At 64.1% G+C, this 20,773-nt stretch overlaps 1 protein-coding gene across 4 annotated transcripts in view; it reads left to right on the forward strand.

The window, feature by feature from the left end:
• Positions 1 to 1,624: 1,624 nt before the first annotated feature.
• The window catches only part of LOC100350311 (carnitine O-palmitoyltransferase 1, liver isoform), a 56,289-nt gene continuing 37,140 nt past the window's right edge, over positions 1,625 to 20,773 (forward strand). Inside the window, exons 1-3 of one of the 4 annotated variants that reach the window (XM_070064757.2) lie at positions 1,625 to 1,742; positions 15,016 to 15,169; positions 19,571 to 19,710. In XM_070064757.2, coding sequence (XP_069920858.2) covers positions 15,029 to 15,169; positions 19,571 to 19,710 — 281 coding nt within the window. In that variant the 5' untranslated portion in view covers positions 1,625 to 1,742; positions 15,016 to 15,028. Of the gene's footprint in view, positions 1,743 to 1,869; positions 1,989 to 3,099; positions 3,199 to 6,666; positions 6,688 to 15,015; positions 15,170 to 19,570; positions 19,711 to 20,773 lie in introns of those variants that run through there. The other 3 variants (XM_051827878.3, XM_051827876.3, XM_051827877.3) reach the window with 3 other exon arrangements.

Raw genomic sequence — 20,773 nt, forward strand, 5'->3', positions numbered from 1 at the left:
AAAAAAAGAAGAGCCGTGTCTGGACCAGGGTCTCCTTAGGGTGCTCACACACCTGCCCTGGCCCTGAGGTCCCCGGGTCTCAGCTGCAGGCGGGCAGGCAGGGGCAAGGCTGGCTGGCCCGGGGCACAGCACACAGGCCAATCAAGCAAAGTCACAGCCTTCCAACAGCAGCCACTAGGTCACTGCCCCGCTGGGCTCTGCTCCCTGCTCCGGCTGAATGCACACTCCACGGGGGGCTGGGCTTGGTGAGGGTACTTCCTGAGGACGAGTGAGGCCCAGGGAGGACACCAGCTCGCATGTCCGCTCCTGGCCCTGCCGCTCAGCCCTGGGTGCTTCGAGGTGTGAAGGAAACCAAGCAGAGCCTGCTCCCCACAGGGGACGAGTAAGGGCAGCCCAGAGGGCCCCGTGCTGGTAGCGGGCAGGGGATCACCAGGCCAGAGGGCAAGCCTGTTTGATTAGGAAGTCCTGGCACATCTGTGGCCGTGTCCAGCCTGCTTTCACCACATCACCTTGTTTGTCCTCGTCAACCCCCTGTGACGCTGGCTGAGCAAACACTCTGTCCTGACGTGGCACCGTCCCTGCCAGGGGCTCAGGGGTCAAGGTCAGAGAGCCACAGGCTTCGGCGAGCAGAAAGCCGTCCGGGATGTGGAGATCACAACAGCATTTCCTAGGGGACTGTTGCGCACTTTTGGATCGGAACTTACTGGAAACGAAGTGGGCGGCCAGAGGAGGACCGCACGGTGCTCCTGGTGGCCGGGGGCTTTCTGCCCCTTACCTCTCTCTGGAGGGTGGGGGGGACAACATCATTGTGCATGTGTGTGTGTGTGTGTGTGTGTGTATTTTAAGATGTATTTATTTGAGGGGCAGAGTTACAGAAAGAGGGAGAGATAGAAGTCTTCTATCCAGTGGTTCACTCCCCAAATGGCCACAATGTCTGGCTAATCGGAAGCCAGGAGCCAGGAGCTTCTTCCGGGTCTCCCATGTGGGTGCGGGGCCCAAGCACTTGGGTCATCTTCCACTGCTGTCCGGGGCCATAGCAGAGAGCTGGCTGGCAAGTGGAGCAGCCGGGACTCAAACTGGCGCCCAAGGCAGAGGCTTAACCTGCTGTGCCGCAGTGCTGGTCCCAGCGGTTGTATTTTTCAGAGAATCCATCTCTTTTACAGATACGCACTCAAGAATCTGTGGACAAAATGGTAGGGTTTCTGGATTTCCTTTGAAATAATCAGTAGGGGTGGGAGAAGAGGGAGAAAGACAAAGTCATACCCCTTGGCCCTTGGTTGAACCTGAGTTTTGTTTGTATAGGCCTTTAAGACACTATTCTTGTTAATTTTTAAAGGTTTGGTCTTTTTCATAAAGAGGTATTTTTAGAATAAAAATTCTGATAGTGATAAAAACATTATCTGCTTTTAAAGTCTTCTTATCTTTTTTTAAATAAAATGTTTCCTTGTTTTTAAAAACGTTGCCTGGGTGGCAGCTGCTACAGGATCTCCGATTAAAACTGGGAATGAATTTCGGCAAAACAAAACGAAACCAAAAACCGCAGCAACAGATCTGAGAAAGGTCGTTCCCGCCTCTGAGGCAGCCCAGGGAACTCCGGATGGGCCCGGTTCTCTCTCTCTCTCTCTCTTTTTTTTTTTTTTTTTTTAACAGCCGCCCGGAAACCCAGGGCACCGCAGTGCGGGGGCGGAGGCGCGGTGCGGACGCGCGGCTGCGGTCCCTCCCGCCGGTGCACCGGGGCACAGGTGAGCCTGGCGCCCGCGCGCTCCCCCGGCCGCGCTCCGCCCCTGCTCGCGCCCGCCCGGTCCGCAGGTGGCTCCGAGGCGGCCGCCGGGCCGACGCGCGCGGTCAAGGCCGCAGAGCCCCGGGGACGGGCGGGGCGCGGAGCCAATCCCAGCGTGGGGCGCCGCAGGGCACGGCGTGAGGGAGGAAGCGACCTTGGGCGGGGACTGCGGGGGCCTGGGGCTCCGGGCGGAGGAAGGGCATCTAAGGTGAGCGTGAGCGGCAGGTGCAGCGCAGGGGCGCGTCCTGCGGCCGAGCCCTGGCGCGGGGGCCGGGGGCCGGGGACTGCTGGGCGGCCAGGCAAGAACCCGCGGGGGGACGGGTGGGGGGACTAAAACCCCAACTTCTGAATTTACTAAAGGAAAAGCGACGCAGCCTCCCGCCCCGCCCCCGCCCGGGCACTGGCCGGGAGGAAAAGCATCCCTCTGCTGGGCGTTGGGTCCGCCTGGGCCGGCCAGGGTGGACGCCAGCCGGCACTTCCGGACAGCTGGGCAAGTGTCACCCAGAGCTCCCACGCGCCCGGTGGCCTCGCTTCTGGGAGAGGCGCCCGGGCGCCGCTGGCTCTCAGTTACACCTGCAGTGGCCAGCACTGCGGCCCTCGACGTCCACTGCGGGCCGGCTCCGGGGTCGGGGGCGTCGTCCGGGGCGGGAGGCTGCGCGGCGCCGGCCACCGCTGCCCGCTGGACAGCTGCGCCCACGAGCTCAGCGGGCCGCGCGCGGACGCGCCCCCATCCCGCCCCGGAAAGCTGGGGCCGCCCGCGCGCGGGGGCGGGATCCAGGGGTCACTTTCGTTTTCTCTTCTGAGGTCGTCCGCGCGGACGTGGAGGAAGACGGGGGCGAGCGCGAGTCCTCGGCGGCCGGCCGAGGACCCCCGGCGTCGACTCCCCGGGGGGGTCCCCTGCGCTGCCCCGCCCCCCGCCCCCTCTGCCAACTCTCTCTCTGGCCTGTTACGTCCCTGACGCGGGATTAATTATTTTGCTAAGGAAAGCATCTGCACGCGTGAGCCCCGCCGCCTCCCAAGGAACTGGTCGGGGGTCCGGGCCGTGCGGCGCCGGGCGCTTCGTCACCCCAGGGGTGGGAGATGAGTAGCCTCCGCCTACGGGCTGCCGCGTCGCGTGCGCTCTATTGGGCAATGCCTATAAAACGGCGGCCCGTGCGTTGGCCCATTTCACGGATGAGACGGCCAAGGCCCGCAGGCGCCGCCGCGCCCAGGCCGAGGGTAGCGCCCCGCGCCGCCGGCCTCAGTTTCCTCGCCCCGCCCCCCGCCGGCGCCCCGCCCACGGCGCCCCGCCCCCGCCGGCCTCAGCCAATCGGCGGGCGCCGGCGTCGGTGCGCTCGGCCTCGCCCGCGGCCCTCCCGCCCCGGCGCCCGCCGCCGCCCGCTCAGTCCGCCGCCGCCGCGCCGCCGTCCGCAGACTCGGTAAGGCCGTCCGTGCCGCGCGCCCCGGAGTCCCGTCTCGCCCGCGGACGGCGGGGTTCCAGGGGGGAGCCCGGGCCCGGAGCGTGGCGAGGGCCGCGACCGCCGGTGCTGGACCGGGTCGGGGCCGCTGGTGTCGGCCGCCGGACGGATGCTCGGCCCTCGGCCGGACGCCGGTTCTCCCCCGCCCCGGCCCGACAGTCACTGGGTCTGGGGTCCCTCTCCCCTTGGCGAGTGTCCGGCGACCGCGGGCGACGAGGATGCTCGGCCCCGGGGACTTGGCCGCACGCCCCTGGCCCGGGGCCAGGGAGGGTTGCCGGCCTCTTTCCCGCCGCGTCCTGCGCCCACCCCGCGAGTGGAGCGCGGCCGGGGCCGCCGGGGGTCGGCGGCAGGGGCGCCCCCACGATGGGCAGGCCGCCGCCAGCCCCGCTCCGCGCCCCGCACTGCAGCCTGCGGGACACGCCCTTGGCGCGGGGCGCAGCCGGTGCGCCCCTCGCTCGCTCTCCCGCGGGCACTGCGGGGCGGGGGCGTCACGCGTGGGGGCCTCGGCGGTCGCGGCCGGCTGCGTTCCCCGAGTGCCTGGCTTCTTTAAAGACGATGAAAGCCGATCTTCCCCTCTCTTCCCCCCAATAAAAGTTAAAAAATGCCAAGCACCTGTGTGGTCAGGCGCAGCGGCCGGCTCCCCTCGGAGGTCGCCTGCGGGGTTGCAGCAGGAAGCCGGGACCCCCGTGAGCTGCCCAGGACGTGGGAGTCAGTGTCACCTGCCCGGACGCGCGTGTCGTTCCACGGGCATTCCAGATGCGCCAGCCCGCCCGAGCCCTCGCGAGCCCCGCAGACGCGGCCGGCAGCCCCTCGCCAGCTGCTGGGGGCGCGGCTCGCGCCCTGTGGCCTTGACCCTGCACTTGAACTCCAGCCAGCACCTGCTGGAACCAGCTTGACCGGCAGGTCTGGGGCTGCACGTGCAGTACATCCGAGGGCCAGAGGCCGGCATCCGGCCCAGGCCGCCGGGCGCGGGGCTGCGGGGACTCGGCGCGGCCTGCCTGGCCCGCGTGCCCACTCAGGACCGCTCCGGCCTTCCTCCTCCTCCTCCTCCTCGAGCTGCGCTCCCGGGTGGGGGAGGGGGGCTGGGGGGCGCGGCGCCTGGCCCCTCCCTGCCCGGGTGGCCGCGGGGACCCCCGCAGGGGCAGCTCGGCCCTCGCGGGGACAGGGGCGTCGCGCGGGCGCGGCCGGCGGAACAGGATCCCGGCGCCCGGGGCGCGCCGGCCGGGGGCGGGGCCGCCGCCGACCTTTCCCCTACTTTCCTCCGCCGTCACGTGACGCCCGCTCGGGGGCGGGGCCGGGGCCGCCGTTGGCCGCGGGGCCCTCGCGAGCGCGCGCGCGGGGTGGGGGCGGCGGCGGGCGCCGAGGGCCGGCGCGGCCCGGGCGTCTGCGGGCTTCGGGAGCTGAGGGCGGCCGTGCCGACTGCGGCGTGGGGCGGCGGGCGGCGTCCGGCGGCGCGATGGCCGCCCGCGGGCCCGCGCGGTTCTCCTCGGGACGCGGTGCCCAAAATGCGCGGGGCCTGCGGAGGGCGCGGCGTGGGGTCCTCCTCGGTGGGCTCCCTCCGCGGACGGCGCCGCCGCTGACCGCTCCCCGGGTAATTCACGCGGAACCTGGGCCGCACCGAGTGTCTGGCAGAGCGAGCTGCGGCGGGCGGGGCGCTCCGCAGGCGCCCCCTCCGCGGCCGGCCCGGTGGAGGCCGGGGTCTCCCTGCGGCCCGGGCCACGGCCTCCTCGCCGCGCCCAGCGCCTGTCCCCCCCCCCCCCCCCCACCGGGGCATGTTTTGTTTTGTCTTTAACAACCTGTTACCTAACACAGGGAGATGTTCTGCCTGGTGATTTCAAATATTTGCTGCCTTCTGTAACCTTCAACCTTGACCCTGTGCAGATATATTCTTAGGTGGCTGTTGGGCCTCTGGGGCGCTGGGCCGTGGCCGCCTGCACTGTTTGGGTCACGTGGCGGCCTCGGTTAGGAGACCTGGTCACCTTTGCCTCTCTTGTCTTGCGTCCAGGAATGTCCTTGGAACTTAATAACGCAAGAAATGGTCCTGACGTCCTGTCCAGGGGACGGGGCAGGACAGTGCCACCCCTGGGCATAGGTGGCTCCCGCTCTTCCTCCTGGAGACACTGAGCTGGGGGGGGGGGGAGGTTCCGGGCTCTGACCGCGTGGTCTGGGGCACCCGGCCCAGGCACCTGGGGCTCGGCCTCGGACCGTCCCGTCCCTAATGATGCCTGCGTTGCTTGTGCAGCCAACCTTGCTCTTTTATTTTTTTAAGATTTATTTATTTATTTGAATGTCAGAGGAGGAGAGAGAGAGAGAGAGAGAGAGAGAGAGAGAGGTCTTCCATCTGCTGGTTCACTCCCCAAGTGGCAGCAACGGCTGGAGCTGAGCCGATCTGAAGCCAGGAGCTTCCTCCAGGTCTCCTACGCGGGTGCAGGGGCCCAAGCACTTGGGCCATCTTCCACTGCCTTCCCAGGCCACAGCAGAGAGCTGGATGGGAAGTGGAGCAGCCAGGACGCGAACCAGCATGGGATGCCGGTAGTGTGGGTGCCCGCTGCGCCACAGCGCCGCCCCGACTTGCTCCGAACCCCGCCTCCCTCGCTGTTTCCTGACCAGAGCAGGTGTCCAGGAAGGGCAGGATGGGCGGGGCACTCGGGGTCCTTTGGGGACGCCATCAGGTCTGTTTTCGACTTAGGGATTTCACGCGAGCGACACGAGAGCGGAGGAAGCCGTGGGGTCTCTGCCCGGTGTCCTTCCCTTCACGGGGTGCGGTGGCTCGGGGACTTGGGGGCGTGAGACGAGCACCCTCATCCCTCCCTCACGGGGAGGCCCCTCTGCCGGTCCTGTCCCCTGGGGGCCTCCCCGTGGGGGTGCTGATGGGTGCAGCTCTGCTGAGAACAGGGACCTTGGGCTGACCCTCTCCCCTGCCCCGCGTTTCTTAAGTGGTGTGTGTGTGTTTAGAGCAGGGTCCGTGTTGTGGTGCCGTGGGTGCGGCCACAGCGGGGTGCTGACTCGAGTCCTGGCTACCCTGCCTCTGACCCAGCTTCCTGTAGATGCACCAGGGGGGTAGGGGGTGATGGCTCCAAGTGCCGGAGCTCCTGGCCCCCTCGGAGGCCTGGACGGGGACCGAGCGCTGACTGTTGCAGCCGTCCGGGGGTGACCCAGCTAGCCAGGTCTCTGCCTCTGTCGGCCACTCTTTCAAATCAGCCAGTCAGTTAATCTTAAAAAGCACATTGAAGCCCGATGATCCTACTTCCGGGAAGTCGTGGCGCACTGTGTCTTGGGTTTGACCTGTGGGCACGGTGGATCAAAGCGTTTCCCGTCGGCGCCCGCAGCGCCGGGAGAAGGCCCTGCCACGCGGCGGATGCGTTTCTGTGCGCCCTGCCAGACGCCCTGTTCCGCAGCGCGAGGTCCCGTAAGGTGAAGATGAAGCAGCAAGCTCCACAAGTTGGAAAGGTGGGCTGAGGTCGTAGTCGCACTCAGACTTGGTGGGGGCGGGGGCAGCGTCCAGAGAGGAAGGCCAGAGGCCAGCAGATCCGCGTCCTGGGAGGATTCGGCTGGGGAGAGGGGCAGGAGCCTGTCCTGCGCGGAGGACCCCTCTCACCTTCAGTCTGCCGCGGGGGTGAGTGTCAGCATGCTGGTTTTCCTTTTATTTGAAAGACAGTTACAGAGAGGGAGTCAGACGGGTCTTCCATCTGCCGGTTCAATCCCCAGATGGCCACAACAGCCCAGGCTGGGCCTGGCAAAAGTCAGAAGCCAGGAGCTTCATCCGGGTCTCTGGCGCAGGTGCAGGGGCCCAAGGACTTGGGCCATCCTCTGCTGCTTTCCCAGGCACGTTATCAGGGAGCTGGTTTGGAAATGGAGTAGCCGGGACTTGAGCCAGTGCCTGTATGGGATGCCCGCATTGCAGGCAGCGGCTTGACCACTGTGCCAAAACTCCAGTCCCTGCGATAGCACACTTTGTGTGCCAGCAGCGTGGGCGGGAGGCCGTGGTGTTTGCTTAAGGGCCTGCGTTCAAGTGGTGGAGCTGGGATTTGAACCCAGGTCTCGATTCTCCCTCCCCTTTCCAGGCTGCTTTGCCGACTGCCGGGCAGCCAGACGGTTTTGGAGGAGCCCCCTCCCCGCACACGCGCGCCCACCCATGCATGCCTCAGACTGAGTGTGCCACGAAGCCTGTGTCCGCTTCTGTGTGGTGGTGGCCCTGACACCTGCCGCTCCGGGTCACCGGGTCTTACAGGGCCCCAGTGAGAGGTCAGCTGGGAAAGTAGCCTGGTGTGTGTGGGATGCAGACGGGCCCAGGCTCAGGAGGTCTTGGCTTTGCAAGGCGGCGTAAGCAGGGGTGCCTTTCATGGAAAGCAAACTTGGAGTTTGGATCAATCTGCTCCCGGCCCAGCGCCGCGTGGGCTGATTCTCTCCTGTGACGGGGGCAGCGGCGGCGGCGAGCCCAGCTCCCAGCCCGCCCCGCAGTCGCAGGGAGCGTCTTGGATCCGAGTATTTTTGAGTTCTGCTCCCTGCTCCCTGCTCTGTGAGGCAGGGCTCCTGTTAGGTGCCTGTGTGCGGCTGCGGGCCGGCGGTTCTGAGCACCTCTGGATGCTGGGGTGGGGCGGTTAGGTGGTGACTCCTGCCGTGAGCCTCTGTAAATACAGGCTCTAGCCGGCGGTGTCCCAGCGCAGGCCATTGTGCGGTCTCCAGACCGAAACCTGTGTTTTGGCTGGTTCCGTGCTGCCCTGGGCGCAGAGGTGGAGGCCGTCCCCGTGGCGTTCGGAACACCTGTGGGGACAGCACCCGGCCACGAGGAGAGGCTTGGGCAGCTCCTGTGCTCCCGGGAGGCCGGAGGAACGCGCCAGCTCCTGAATTTGTGGGGAGCCTGAACTAGAAGAGCCTGGTTGGCCGGCGCCGCGGCTCACTAGGCTAATCCTCCACCTGCAGCGCCGGCACACCAGGTTCTAGTCCCTGTTGGGGCGCCGGATTCTGTCCCTGTTGCCCCTCTTCCAGTCCAGCTCTCTGCTGTGGCCCGGGAGTGCAGTGGAGGATGGCCCGAGTGCTTGGGCCCTGCACCCCATGGGAGACCAGGAGAAGCACCTGGCTCCTGCCATCGGATCAGCGCAGCGCCGGCTGTGGCGGCCATTAGGGGAGTGAACCAACTGAAGGAAGACCTTTGTCCCTCTCTCTCACAGTCTAACTACCTGTCAAATTAAAAATAAAAAAATAAAAAAGGGCGTGGTCGGCCGCTGGCCTGGCACTCCCCTGGGTGATCCCCGGCAGCTTTCCCTAATCCTGGTTTTGTTTTTTCCCTCAAACGCTATTTACCTGCTTACGCCTCTCCTGCTGAGCTGGGGAGACGCGTAGAGGCCTCGATTTGAGTTACCTGGGGAGGGGCCCGATTCCGCGTGGGTTTCGGGAAATTCACTGTGTGGCCGATTTAAATAATGCAAATGTTCAGTGCCCGGTCACAATCCAGATCCAGCCTTTCGCCCTGGGAGTGGCTTGCTGGGGTTTGGGGCTGGCTTGTCCTTGAGATTTGGTTTCCAAATGTCTTAAAGGTGGGCCTTTAAGAGGGGTGCTTTCTTTGGATTAGTTCTCAGGAGAAGGGGTTCAGTCCCTTTGGCCTCTCCCCGCCTCCCTCACAGGTTTTCCCACCTGTTCGCTGCTTGGGACTCTCCAAGGCGCCCCCACCGCGTCCTGCCAGCCGCCGTGTCGCGAGGGCGCGGGTGCCTGGCTCAGAACGCCCTGCCCCTCCAGCAGCGGGCCCGAGACCCTCCCGAGACCCTCTCAGGGGTGGCGCGTGCTCAGCTGGTGCTGCAGCCACAGAAAGTGCACACGTTCCTTCACCTTCCTCACCCGTGAACCCTCACAGACAGACCCGGAGGGCTTATTTGAAAGGCAGAGTTACACAGAGGGAAAGAGAGAGAGAGAGGGAGGGAGGGAGAGAGAGAGAGAGACAGACAGACCGAGATCTTCCTACAGCTATTTCACTCCCCAGGTGCCACAGCAGCCCAGGGCTGGGCCAGCCCGAAACCAGGAGCTTCATCCAGGTCTCCTACGGGGGTGCAGGGGCCCAAGCACTTGGGCCATCTTCTACTGCTTTTCCCAGGCCATTTGGTGGGGAGCTGGATGGGAAGTGGAGCAGCGGGACTTGAACCGGCGTCCATCTGGGTTGCAGGCGTCGCAGGCGGCACCTTTACCCAGTATGCCACAACGCTGGCCCCGTGACAGGAGTTGCTTCCCAGGTGTTTCCGTCCGATTCCTGGGAAGCACGGGGCCTAACTGCGGAGAAGCGTGTGAGTGAGTCACGGCCGGCTTGTGGCACCAGAGCCCGTGTGCTGACACGCGTCCACTGGAGAGCTGGCTTCTCTTTACTTCCCATCGTTGCCACCTTTGACCTACACCTGACTTCAGCTGCATGTGCGTGCTGCTTTGGGGGAGACCCCCGCGCCGGGGGTGCCTTCTAGAATGTTCCCGACCCTTTCCGCGAGGTTCTTGGGGCAGCGAGGAAGCCAGCCTGGGTTGCCATCCTGGACATCCCACATGGCAGGGCCGGCCCTGGAGGCTGGGACTGGCTTTGGCTGAGCAGAGTCCTCCCAGGCGTGGGTCCCTGGGGCGCCCCAGGCCGTGCCGTAGGTAGGTGGTAAGGTATCCGCCCTGCCTCTCACCAGGACCACCCGGGGCGTCTGCCCGGGTTTCTGCAGGTGCAGAGGCTTGGCTCATCCAGCACAGACTCGCTCCTTGCCCGGGGACCCGGGCTGTGTCCCCCGAGACCCTGCTTGGTGTTGGTGTTGAGCTGAGCTGCCCTCCTGTGGGCAGCCTTTCCTCGAAAGACTTCCGGCACAGTTGTTGACCGTGAGACGAGCTGTGGGCCGGCGCTGGATTTTAATAGAAGGCAGGCTCGCTCCTGTGTGCCTGTGAATTGTGCAATCCCGGCCGGAAGGCTGCAGCATCCAAACAGTTTTCGAGTTGGCCCCCGTCCCGCTCGTCGTTGCTGTAGTCTTGCTGCTGGCGGCTGTCACATCATTCTGGTGATGACAGTGACCTAATTTTCTATCTGTGTTGTAACGTTAGGAGTGTTAAGTAGGACTCCCAGTGTAGTTCCCGCTACTTAACCTTGGTAGGTGAGAGCGCGAGTTTTGGAGGTGCGCCTGGGCTTGATTTCACAGCCCAGCTGTTTTCTGGCCATGACCTTGGGCGAGTTTCTTGACTTCTGAGCTTTGACTCTCTCTCTAAGAAGTGGGGTTGCGCTGGGTGTTTAGCCCATGTTAGGATGCCTGTGCCCACAGGGGGAAGCCTGGGCTTGAGCCCTGGCTCTGGCTGCTGCCTCCAGCTTCCTGCTAGTGTCCACGCCGAGGGGCAGCAGTGGCCCTCAGATGGTTGGGTTCTGGCCACTCGCGTGTGGGACGTGTTGTTTTCCAGGTGCCCGCTGTTGGCCCTGCCCAGCCTTGGCCACGACAGGCATTTGGGGAGTAAACCAGAGGACAGGAGCTGTCTGTCTGTCTGTCTCTCTGCCTCTCGGTAAAGTAAAAAAAGCAGAGTTAGCAGTAGTGCCATTTCTGCAGGTTCTAGTGGGAATTTGGCGAGCTGACTCAGGTCAGGTACATTAATAAAACATGGTTCATCTTGTGCCGAGGCGTTTGATACAGGAGTGTTCTGTGGCTGTTTCAGTTCAAAGTCCATGTGTACCTGGCATCTCCCCGTCTCCTGCCTGCCTCCCGCCTCTGTCCCCACGTCTGTGGCCTGCAAGGCTGTGTCAGACACCTGCCAATACCACACTTATTACACCATGCAGTCGCCTGTTTTCTTGGAAGCCTGTTGTCGCACAGCAAGTTTTACTGTTTTATGTGACAGGTGATTTCCCCATCCTGCCTCTCCCTGGGCGTGTTGTAAATTCTGGCAGTGTGCTGGGCCTCACGCCGACCTTTCACCTACTTTCCTCAGCCTGCTGCCGCCCGTCTGAGCCCTGCAGGCCCGGGGCCGCCCAAGGAGGGCCGTGGGACCTGCCTGAGGCCAGCTGCTGGGGTCCAGGGCCAGCGTCGGGATTCACAGGCCCCGTCCTGCGGTGTAGAGGCGCTGAGGGGGGCCAAGGAAGCGCTAACAGTCCAACAGCAGGGGGCAGGGCCGTGCTGAGCCAGGCTATTACAACTTGTTCAGTGTGGGGTCCCCGTGAGGTGACTCAGAGAAGGGAACGGGGACCTGGGTCCTGGAGGCAAAAGCGGTCCCCTGGCAGTGAAGCCAGGCGCGCCCGCCGGTGCAGGAGGAGCTCGTACTCTGGGGGGGCTGCGTTTCGGGGTGTGGAACTGCAGATCCAGGGGCTCACCTGAGCCGGTGAAGAGGAGGGGGGCCGAGTGTGAAGGAAGGAGAGACGGACAAGGGCGGGAGACCCTCCACGGCCGTGCTGAGGTGCGGGGGCCCTGCCCTAGGGGAACTCCCCCGGAGCTGAGCAGTTCAGCTGTGGTCTCGGCTGCGCCCTCGCGTCCCGCGTCTCGCTGACGTTGAGAGCGAATCCCCCTGAGGTGCTTACGTGTGCTGGTGTGGACCTTGGCGACCAGCCTCTCCTTCATGGCCCGCAGGCCTTGTGACGGGGCGCAGTGCAGGGTTCGTGGGTGATCCGTCCGTGACCCAGCCACTCAGGGCTCACTGCACTGGGGTCAGAGGTGAGAGCTGGCTCCCGGCCACGGTTTCTGGATTGGCATTCGGCGCAGCGGCTGAGACAGGACTAGGGACCCCTGCAGCCCTCAGGGGAGTTTGTGGGTTCTAGTCCTGGCTCTGCGTCCGACTCGCTTCCTGCCGATGCCCACCCTGGGAAGCAGCGGGTGATGTCTCAGGCGACTGGGTCCCTGGGTTGAGTCACAGTGACCCCCTCTGGTCTTCCCAAGCGGCCTTGCCTGAGGGACGTCCCCAGGGGTCCGTTCTGTCACCTGCCCAGAACTGCTTGTAGGGGAGGAGCAGCCGGGCTGCTGACCGGAGGTGAGCCCTCTGCAGCCAGTTCGCTCTGCGCAGAGCTGCGGTCCAGAGGTCGGGGGCCGGGGCAGGGACCGAGTGAGTGACAGGGAGAGGGTGAGCCCCCTGTCCACCCACGTCTGCTTGCTCGTTCTCAGCTCTCTTCCTCTTCCCTCGGCCGCGTCTCTGGTGCAGCATTTGCGTCCTCTGCTCCAGGCATCCTGGGCCTGGGCGCGGGTGCACACTCTGCCGTGCAGGGTCCCAGCCCCGAGCCCCTGCGGTGCCTTGTGCCGCCCTGCTCGCGGCGGCCTCTGGAAGGCTGAGGGTAGGGAGAGGCCGCCCAGCACGAGGTGGCCGGGATCCAGACCCGGGCCCGGCCTGCCAGCTGGAGCCCACACAGCTGGCCCGCGGGCCCTTCCTCCCCCAGCCACCGGGACTCCCAGCTGTGCCGCGCCAGCGCACGGGAGCAGTGCTGGGGGACGCCAGGAGTCCTGCCAAGCGGGAGGGTTGGAGTCAGAACACGCAGGTGCCCGTGGCCTCCCGCCCTCACCGAGAGGTGGCCGGAGGAGAGAGGAGGGGCAGGTGCCTCCAGGCAGGCTGGGCCTGTCTCAGGCCTTGCTGTGGCAGAAAACGGGCAGGTTCTAACACAGCGGGAAGGACTGGCACGAGCAGCCGCCTTCTTGGAGCCCCTGGGCCTGCGCTGTTGGCTGCTGGGGCGAGCCGAGTGGAGACGGGCGGTGAGCAGCTGACCAGGCCTTTGCGAGGGCACGGCGGGCCCACGGAGCAGACCCTCAGCGCCAGGCGGGGAGGGACACTGGCCCTGCGGCGGACTCGTGCTGAGGACCCCGTTGTTTAATGGCCGTCACGTCCAGCGTCCCAGGTTCACCGCCACACTCTGGTGTGTGACAGTGAGGCGTGCAGACAGGGCACGCACGAGGGGCCGGCTGCCGGCTGCTGTGCACACGGGGCTGTGTGGGCGACAAGCCCAGCATTCCGGGAAGGCGTGAGGAGGGGGTGTCTGGTGTTCGGTGCTTAACGGGTGGTCTTGGGGAAGGCGCTGTCCCCCGCGGGTGCAGGGAAGCGCTCCGGGTGTCTTTCCCATAGTGGGAGCGGAGCTGCTGTTCCCATACTGCCCCCGAAGTTACCGGGTTCCCGGATTGAGAGCGTCTTGCTGTAGGACAGCCTGACGTGCCTGGGGGCCTCGCCCCTCCCCCCACAGCGGATCTCACTCTGCCCTGGGGGTCCTGGGCTTGTCTCCCCTGCTGTGTTTCTTTGCCAGGAGGTGAGGTGAGCCTGGGCACCTCTTTCCCTGCGTGGACAGGGCTGGCCCAGCAGGACCCGTGTCTCCCAGTGGTTTTCACACTCAGGCCTGGGGGGGTCACCGTGGTTTCCTTTCCTGTGTGTCCACGGAGGAAATGATTCCTTGGTTCCTCAGTCTGGAGACTCTAGGAGCCCTGGCTGTGTCAGCCGTGAGGGAGGGGCCTGGCCGGGCAGCTGGGGTTGCCCGTCCGGCTGCGGCCAGCTCGGTGAAGCCGCGGGGACAGTGTCCTCTCAGTCGCTCTGGACGCTGTTTCCGGGTGATCAGGAAGGCCTGGCGCAGGCCAGGCTGCATCCACTCGGCGCTGGGGGAAAGTCGGGGAGCTGGGGAGGTGGGTGGGGTCCCTGGGGGGGTACCTCCTTCACCTCCATTGTGGTTTCCGGTAGTGTTTCCTTTGATCTCGTGTTCTCATCAGTGCTTTTTGGGAAACACTTCAGAGGGAGAAGGTGGGGGTGCAGAGTCAGACGGGCAGCAGGGCAGCCTCTGAGGGGGAGGGGAGGCCTCGGGGGGCCTGCGTGGTGCTTCCGGGCGGGTCCGCGGGGCCTGCGTCCACTGTGGATCTGGGGAGCGCTCTTCTCTGCTGGACAGGGCTGAGGTCGGCCCTCGGGCGGCTGAGGCAGGTTTGACCGCAGACTGAGCCCTCCTGGGAGCTCTCAGCCTGTGCGTGGGGGCCCTGGATCCATACGCTGCAGTGCACGCCTGCGGCCGCTGTGCACACCTGGAGGTCAGGGCCTCCGCCGGTGTGAACTCACTGGCAGATGTTCTGGGGTCCCCTCTGCCGGCCTCCAGGGGCTGTTGTGAAGACTGGGACTTGTCTCAGGCCCGCTAGTCGCTTCCTGGGTCAGCTGGTGAGGCCTGGGGTGCCGGCTGGGCGGGTCCTGGGTCAGCTGGGTGTGGCCTGGGGTGCCGGCTGGGCGGGTCCTGGGTCAGCTGGTGTGGCCTGGGGTGCCGGCTGGGTGGGTCCTGGGTCAGCTGGGTGTGGCCTGGGGTGCCGGCTGGGCGGGCCCTGGGTCAGCTGGGTGTGGCCTGGGGTGCCGTCTGGGCGGGTCCTGGGTCAGCTGGGTGTGGCCTGGGGTGCTGTCTGGGCGGGTCCTGGGTCAGCTGGGTGTGGCCTGGGGTGCCGGCTGGGCGGGTCCTGGGTCAGCTGGTGTGGCCTGGGGTGCCGGCTGGGTGGGTCCTGGGTCAGCTGGGTGTGGCCTGGGGTGCCGGCTGGGCGGGCCCTGGGTCAGCTGGGTGTGGCCTGGGGTGCTGTCTGGGCGGGTCCTGGGTCAGCTGGGTGTGGCCTGGGGTGCTGTCTGGGCGGGTCCTGGGTCAGCTGGGTGTGGCCTGGGGTGCTGGCTGGGCGGGTCCTGGGTCAGCTGGGTGTGGCCTGGGGTGCTGGCTGGGCGGGCTGGCCCCTACTGTTCATCCCCAGCCTCTGAGCAGAGGCAGCGGCTGGTGAGGTCAGAACTGAGGTTCCGAGGGAACTGCGCTTCCTTAGGGGACTTCTGGTGTCTGGGCGATGCGCCACATATCGCGTGTTTCCGCCTCCCCAGGTAACCCCTGAAGATGGCAGAGGCTCACCAGGCCGTGGCCTTCCAGTTCACGGTCACCCCGGACGGCATCGACCTTCGCCTGAGCCATGAGGCCCTGAAGCAAATCTGCCTGTCCGGGCTACATTCCTGGAAGAAGAAGTTCATCCGATTCAAGGTTCTCCAGCGTGTGACCCGATCTGTGTCCCCTGGGTAGTGGGTCTGCCCGCTGAAGTCAGTGCGGTGATTGGCACCGACTGTATACTTCCCTGGTACTTAGGCTGATGGAACACCCTCCCCTGTACTGTGACACAGACAGGGCCGAGGCCCGAGCATGTGGGTCATCCATCGGCTGCTGCTTTTCCCAGGCCGCTAGCAGGGAGCTGGACCGGAAGTGGAGCAGCCAGGACTTGAACTGGCACTCATGGGATACTGGCATCGCAGGTGGTGGCTGAAGCCACTGTGCCACAGCGCTGGCCCCTGTAACCTTTTGAACTGTTGAATAGATGCCTTGCTGGTGAAGTAACCAGACGTGGAGACTCTCCCTGGACATTCCCGTCCAGCTCCGTGCACGTCTCCACAGACCTGCGTACCTGGAAAGGGAGCCATTCGTCCTCTTTTAAGGAGGTGTCTTGTTTGTAGTTGACGTTAGCTGATTTGAAAGCTGGAGGAAATCCATCCAGAGCGGGGCAAGTTCCTCAGGTCCCCGTGGACGCCCCCGCCCCGGGCCCCCCAGCTCCCCTGTCCCGGGGTGGCCGAGAGGGCTGCCGGCAGTGTTCCGGGTGCTGCTGCGGGTGCCAGCAGGGACAGTGCAGGGACGACGGGCGAGTCCCTGGGAGCCAGCTCTGTGCACAGGGACCTGGGGCTCCACTGGGGGCTCCTCACTCAGCAGAAACGCGGCTGGGGTTGTAGCGCAGTCCTGGAGGCGCCGTCTGCGCCAGGAGAAGCCACGCTCGAGCGGCGTGAGCCCGTGCCGGCTCTTCCTTCAGATCCCGGAGGGCAGGGCTGGCGTCTGCTGCGAGGTTAAGACACCGCCTGTGACTTCTCCTTCCCTGTCCGCCCGTCTGGGTCCGAGTCTCCGATCCACTCAGGTTTCCAGCTTCCTGCTGACGTGCACCCTGACAGGCAGAAGTTCCCGGGTCCCTGCTACCACGTGGGGGACACCGCCTGAGTCCCAGGCTTGTCCCTGTGGCCTGGCCCGGCCCCCGCTGTCGTGGGCCTTTGGGGAGCGAACCAGCGGACAGGAGTATCTTCCCATCTGATTCCCTGTCTTTCTAACTTTTCAGTAAATAAAATAAATAGAAATTTAAAAAAAAATCTAAGAAAGTAAGTAGAATCTTGGGTGCGCGGGCTTGGCCGCCACCTTCCACCAGTGGAGGTGCTGGTCTCTGATTCTCAAGGCCTGTGGGGAAACGCCAGGGTCGCCCGACTGGGCCGCCGCTGAGAGCTGGCAGGGCTGATGGCCCTGCGGTTTGCTAGGGGACAGCGTGGTCGCCGGGGGAGCCTGCCGCACAGGTGTGCAGCCTCGAGGCCGCGGGAACAGGAGGCGTTTTGTCCAGCTCCTTCCTCCCCAGCTGTTGCTTGCTTTTTTTTTTTTTTTTTTTTTTTATGATTGAATTCGTTTCTCACATTTGAGAACATCCTTCCCCATTGGAAGCCGTGTGGGGCGCCAAGTGTCTTCTAAGCGTGTTCAGAGAAGCCCTGCTGGCCTACCTAGGCAGACGGCATCTGTGGAAACGGCCGCAGGGGGTCAGACAGAGTGAGAGCGCAGCTGGGAGGGTCTTGTCCTCGTGCGAGGAAGACCCCCGGCGTGAGGCAGTCGTGGTGGGCGAGGCGGCCGAGAGCATGAGGAGAGGTGCACCTGCCTCAGGCCCGCATTGAGAGTGGACAGGAGCGTGGGCCCCCTTTCTCTCCCCGCCCGCGTCTTCTGGAGCCTTACTGGGGTGGGGGTGGGGGTTCTGGGTGTGGAGTTCCTGTAAATCCTGCAGGGCTCATCAGCGCAGTGTTAGGCCCAGCCCCGTGGTGCAGGGCGGGGGGATTCCCCGAGCTGCCCGGGGGTGCGGGCTGTGGCCGCCTGGCAGGGTTGTGGGACAGGAGCAGTGGCGCGGGTGTCCTTGCTGTCCTGCCTCAGGGCCTGTTTCCTCGTCCCACTGCACAGCAGTCTTCTTTTTTTTTTTTTTTTGACAGGCAGAGTGGACAGTGAGAGAGAGAGACAGAGAGAAAGGTCTTCCTTTGCCGTTGGTTCACCCTCCAATGGCTGCTGCGGCCGGCGCACCGCGCTGATCCGAAACCAGGAGCCAGGTGCTTCTCCTGGTCTCCCATGGGGTGCAGGGCCCAAGCACTTGGGCCATCCTCCACTGTACTCCCGGGCCACAGCAGAGAGCTGGCCTGGGAGAGGGGCAACCGGGACAGAATCCGGCGCCCCGACCGGGACTAGAACCCGGTGTGCCGGCGCCGCAGGCGGGGGATTAGCCTAGTGAGCCGCGGCGCCGGCCAGCAGTCTATCTTTAAAAATTCTCATTTTCGTCGGCTCCTCTTAGACACGCTGGCTCGTGTGTGCTTGGCTGCGTGAGCCCCACGTGTGCTGCCCGCTCGGCGCTGCCAACGCCCCGCCCGTCTTCTTCCCTAGAGACCGTCTCTTCCTCCTTCCCTCTTCTTTGGGGAGAGAGCTGCGTGATTTCCGTAAACTCTTTTGTGGAGGAATTACAATTCTTTCCATTTACTCATTTTTCATTTATTTGAAAGGCACAGAGAGGGAGGAGGAGAGAGCTCTTTCACCCAGTGGTTCACCCCCTCCCCAGATGCCTGCAGCAGCCAGGGCTGGGCCAGGCACAACAGGAACCTGGAAGTCACTGGGCTCCTGCAGTGGCTGGGACAGACCCCACTCTGCGAGCCAGCGTGCCCGGAGCGGAGCTGGACTTGACCCCAGGCTCTCCGTGATGAGGTGTGGGTGTTCCAAGGGGCACGTTTTTATCTTCGTAGGATGTATTTTATGCATTTGAAAGACAGAGTGACAGAGAAAGAAAGAAAAGGAGACCTTCGCCTGCCGTTCGCTCCCCGGATGCCCACAGCAGCGGGGCTGGGCCAGGCTAAGCCGGGGGCCGGGGGCTCCATCGGGTCTCCCACCTGGGCAACAGGGGCTCAAGTACCCCAGCCGCCATCTGCTGCTTTCGCAGGAGCTTGACAGGGAGCTGGGCTGGAGGGGGCGCAGCCGGGGCTCCAGCCAGTGCGTCACGGGCAGCGGCCCAGCCCTCTGCCACAGCACCAGCTCCCCAAGCAGCGCCTCAGCCCTGTGCCAAACGCTGCCTCTAGGGGAAGTGATTTGTTAAATTCTTTGTTTTGTTTTGAAAGGCAGAGTTATAGAGAAGGGAGGGAGGGAGGGAGGGAGAGAGAGAGGGAGAGAGAGAGAGAGAGAAAATGAATCCAGGAGCCAGGAGCTTCTTTTGGGTCTCCCACGGGGGTGCAAGGGCCCAAACATTCGGGCCACCTGTTGCTGCCTGTGCAGGCCTTTAGCAGGGAGCTGGATCTGAGGTGGAGCAGCTTGGTCTCAACCCAGTGCCCACGTGGGCTTCCGGCATCGTGGGCGGCAGCTTTACGTGCTACGCCACAGCACCGGCCTTCTGAGAATGTTTTTTTTAGTTCATGAAAGATGCTGCTTTTTTTTGTTTTTAATTTATTTACTTGAAGTCAGAGTTACACAAAGAGAGATGGAGAGGCAGAGAGAGAGAGAGAGATGGTCTTCCATCCGCTGGTTCACTCCCCAGATGACCATAACGGCTGGAACTGTACCGTTCAGGAGCCAGGAGCTTCTTCCGGGTCTCCCAACGCGGGTTCAGGGACCCAAGGACTTGGGCCATCCTCCACTGCTTTCCCAGGCTGTAGGGGAGAGCTGGATTGGAAGTGGAGCAGCCGGGACTCGAACCGGCACCCATATTAAATGCCAGCACTGCAGGCAGTGGCTTTACCTGCTACGCCACAGTGCTGGCCCCTTGCCCTGAGGATTTTTAAAAAATTATTTATTTGAGAGGAAGAGATAGAAAACAAGAAGGGGAGAGAGGGCGTGCCCTTCTCCTAGTCCACTCTCCAGTTGCCTGCGGCGCCCATCGCCTGCCTCCTCCCAGGGTCTGCGTTAGCAGGGAGCTGGAGTCGGGAGCCCCGCGGGATAAAATGCCCGTCCCTGCAACACGTCCTCGGTGTGGAGCAGTCTCCTGGGGGCGCGTCAGGGTCTTGATCAGGAGTGAAGGGAGAGGCAGGGTGGGAGCCGAGGTCTCAGGGCGCCCTCCATGGAGCAGGCTGGGGAGAGGACTCCGCCGTGTCAGTCTGGGGGGAGCTCGGGAGTCTGTTAAACCAGTGCAGGGGGTGATCCGATGTCGGGGAGCTGTCTCGGGGGGCCTTGGCTTAGAGGAGGAAGGGAAGAGGCTGCCTGTGGTTGGCACCGCTGCAGGATTCCCAGTGGTGACAGCGAGGTCCCCTAGTTCCCCGCTGCCCGGTGCCCCAGCCGCTCAGTCCCCAGGGCCGCGGGGGCGGTCACGGCGTGGGTTGTGGGGGACATGGCCGACAGTGCTCTCGTCTGTTTCAGAATGGTATCATCACAGGGGTGTTCCCAGCGAGCCCCTCCAGTTGGCTCATCGTGGTGGTGGGCGTCATGTCGTCCATGTACGGCAAAATGGACCCCTCCTTGGGAATCATTGCCAGAATCAGTCGGACCCTGGACAGCACGTGAGTAACCCTGATGGATTTCCGGACATCTAGGCAGTTAGGAAGTTGTCATTGTTGGTGTTTTCATGTGTCTGCAAACAGAGTGACTTCGCTGTTCCGGATTCAGTTAGACCATTTGCTGTTCTCGTGCCAGACTTCTCCCCATTTCCTGTCCCTGGTGTTAAGGTCCCCTGGGAGTGGCAGTCCCCTGTGGCCTTTCCAAGGCTGTGAGGGTGAGGAGGGGCCAGAGGCCTGGGGCACCTGCTGACACCAGGCGGTGACCAGCAGTGGCAGGACACTGGGCCTGGGCGCAGGGTTCTCCGAGGACCAGGGCGGCTCCTGACGTGCCTTTATTTGCCCTGCCCTGGGACCCCTGAACCCTGCTGTGGAGGAGATGCAGGCTCCTTAGCTCCCCCCAAAATGGTTTAAGATCCTCCCTTCCCCAAAGGGCCCCTAATACTCCTCCTCTTGCATTGTAGATTTTTCTAGGAGCTTGCATGTGGGCTGTGTTACCAAGAGATATGGACGGCTTGGGTCAGGGGCCTTTGGGGTGATTCGTTTCTCAAAGAAGGGACTTGGGGCCTAGGCTCTCTCGCGCGCGCGCTCTCTCTCTCTCTTTAAAGATTTATTTATTTATTTGAATGTCAAAGTTACAGAGAGAGGCAGAGAGAGGTCTTCCATCTACTGGTTCATTCCCCAGATGGCCACAATGGCTGGGGCTGGGCTAGGCCGGAGCCAGGAGCTTCCTCCAGGTCTCCCATGTAGATGCAGGGGTCCAAGGACGTGGGTCATCTTCCACTGCTTTCCCAGGCCATTTGCAGGGAGCTGGATCACAAGTGGCACAGCTGGGACACAAACCGGTGCCCCGTGCAGTGCCGGCATTGCAGGCGGCGGCTTTCACCTGCTCCTCCACAGCGCTGACCCCTGGGGTCCCGGGCTGTGCTGGGCTCCTGGCGGACGCACTCCCGAGAGCAGCTGGGCAACGCCCGGCACGCGTTTCCCGAGTGCCTCTGGTGTCCCTTATTCCCTGCCCTCCAAATGTTGGCCCTGACTCTCACCTTGGACCTGGGGGTCAGACCCTGTG

The sequence above is a fragment of the Oryctolagus cuniculus genome, chromosome 1 (genome assembly GCF_051225735.1).
Source record: "Oryctolagus cuniculus isolate XC-2025 breed Fujian yellow rabbit chromosome 1, ASM5122573v1, whole genome shotgun sequence".
NCBI lineage: Eukaryota > Metazoa > Chordata > Mammalia > Lagomorpha > Leporidae > Oryctolagus > Oryctolagus cuniculus.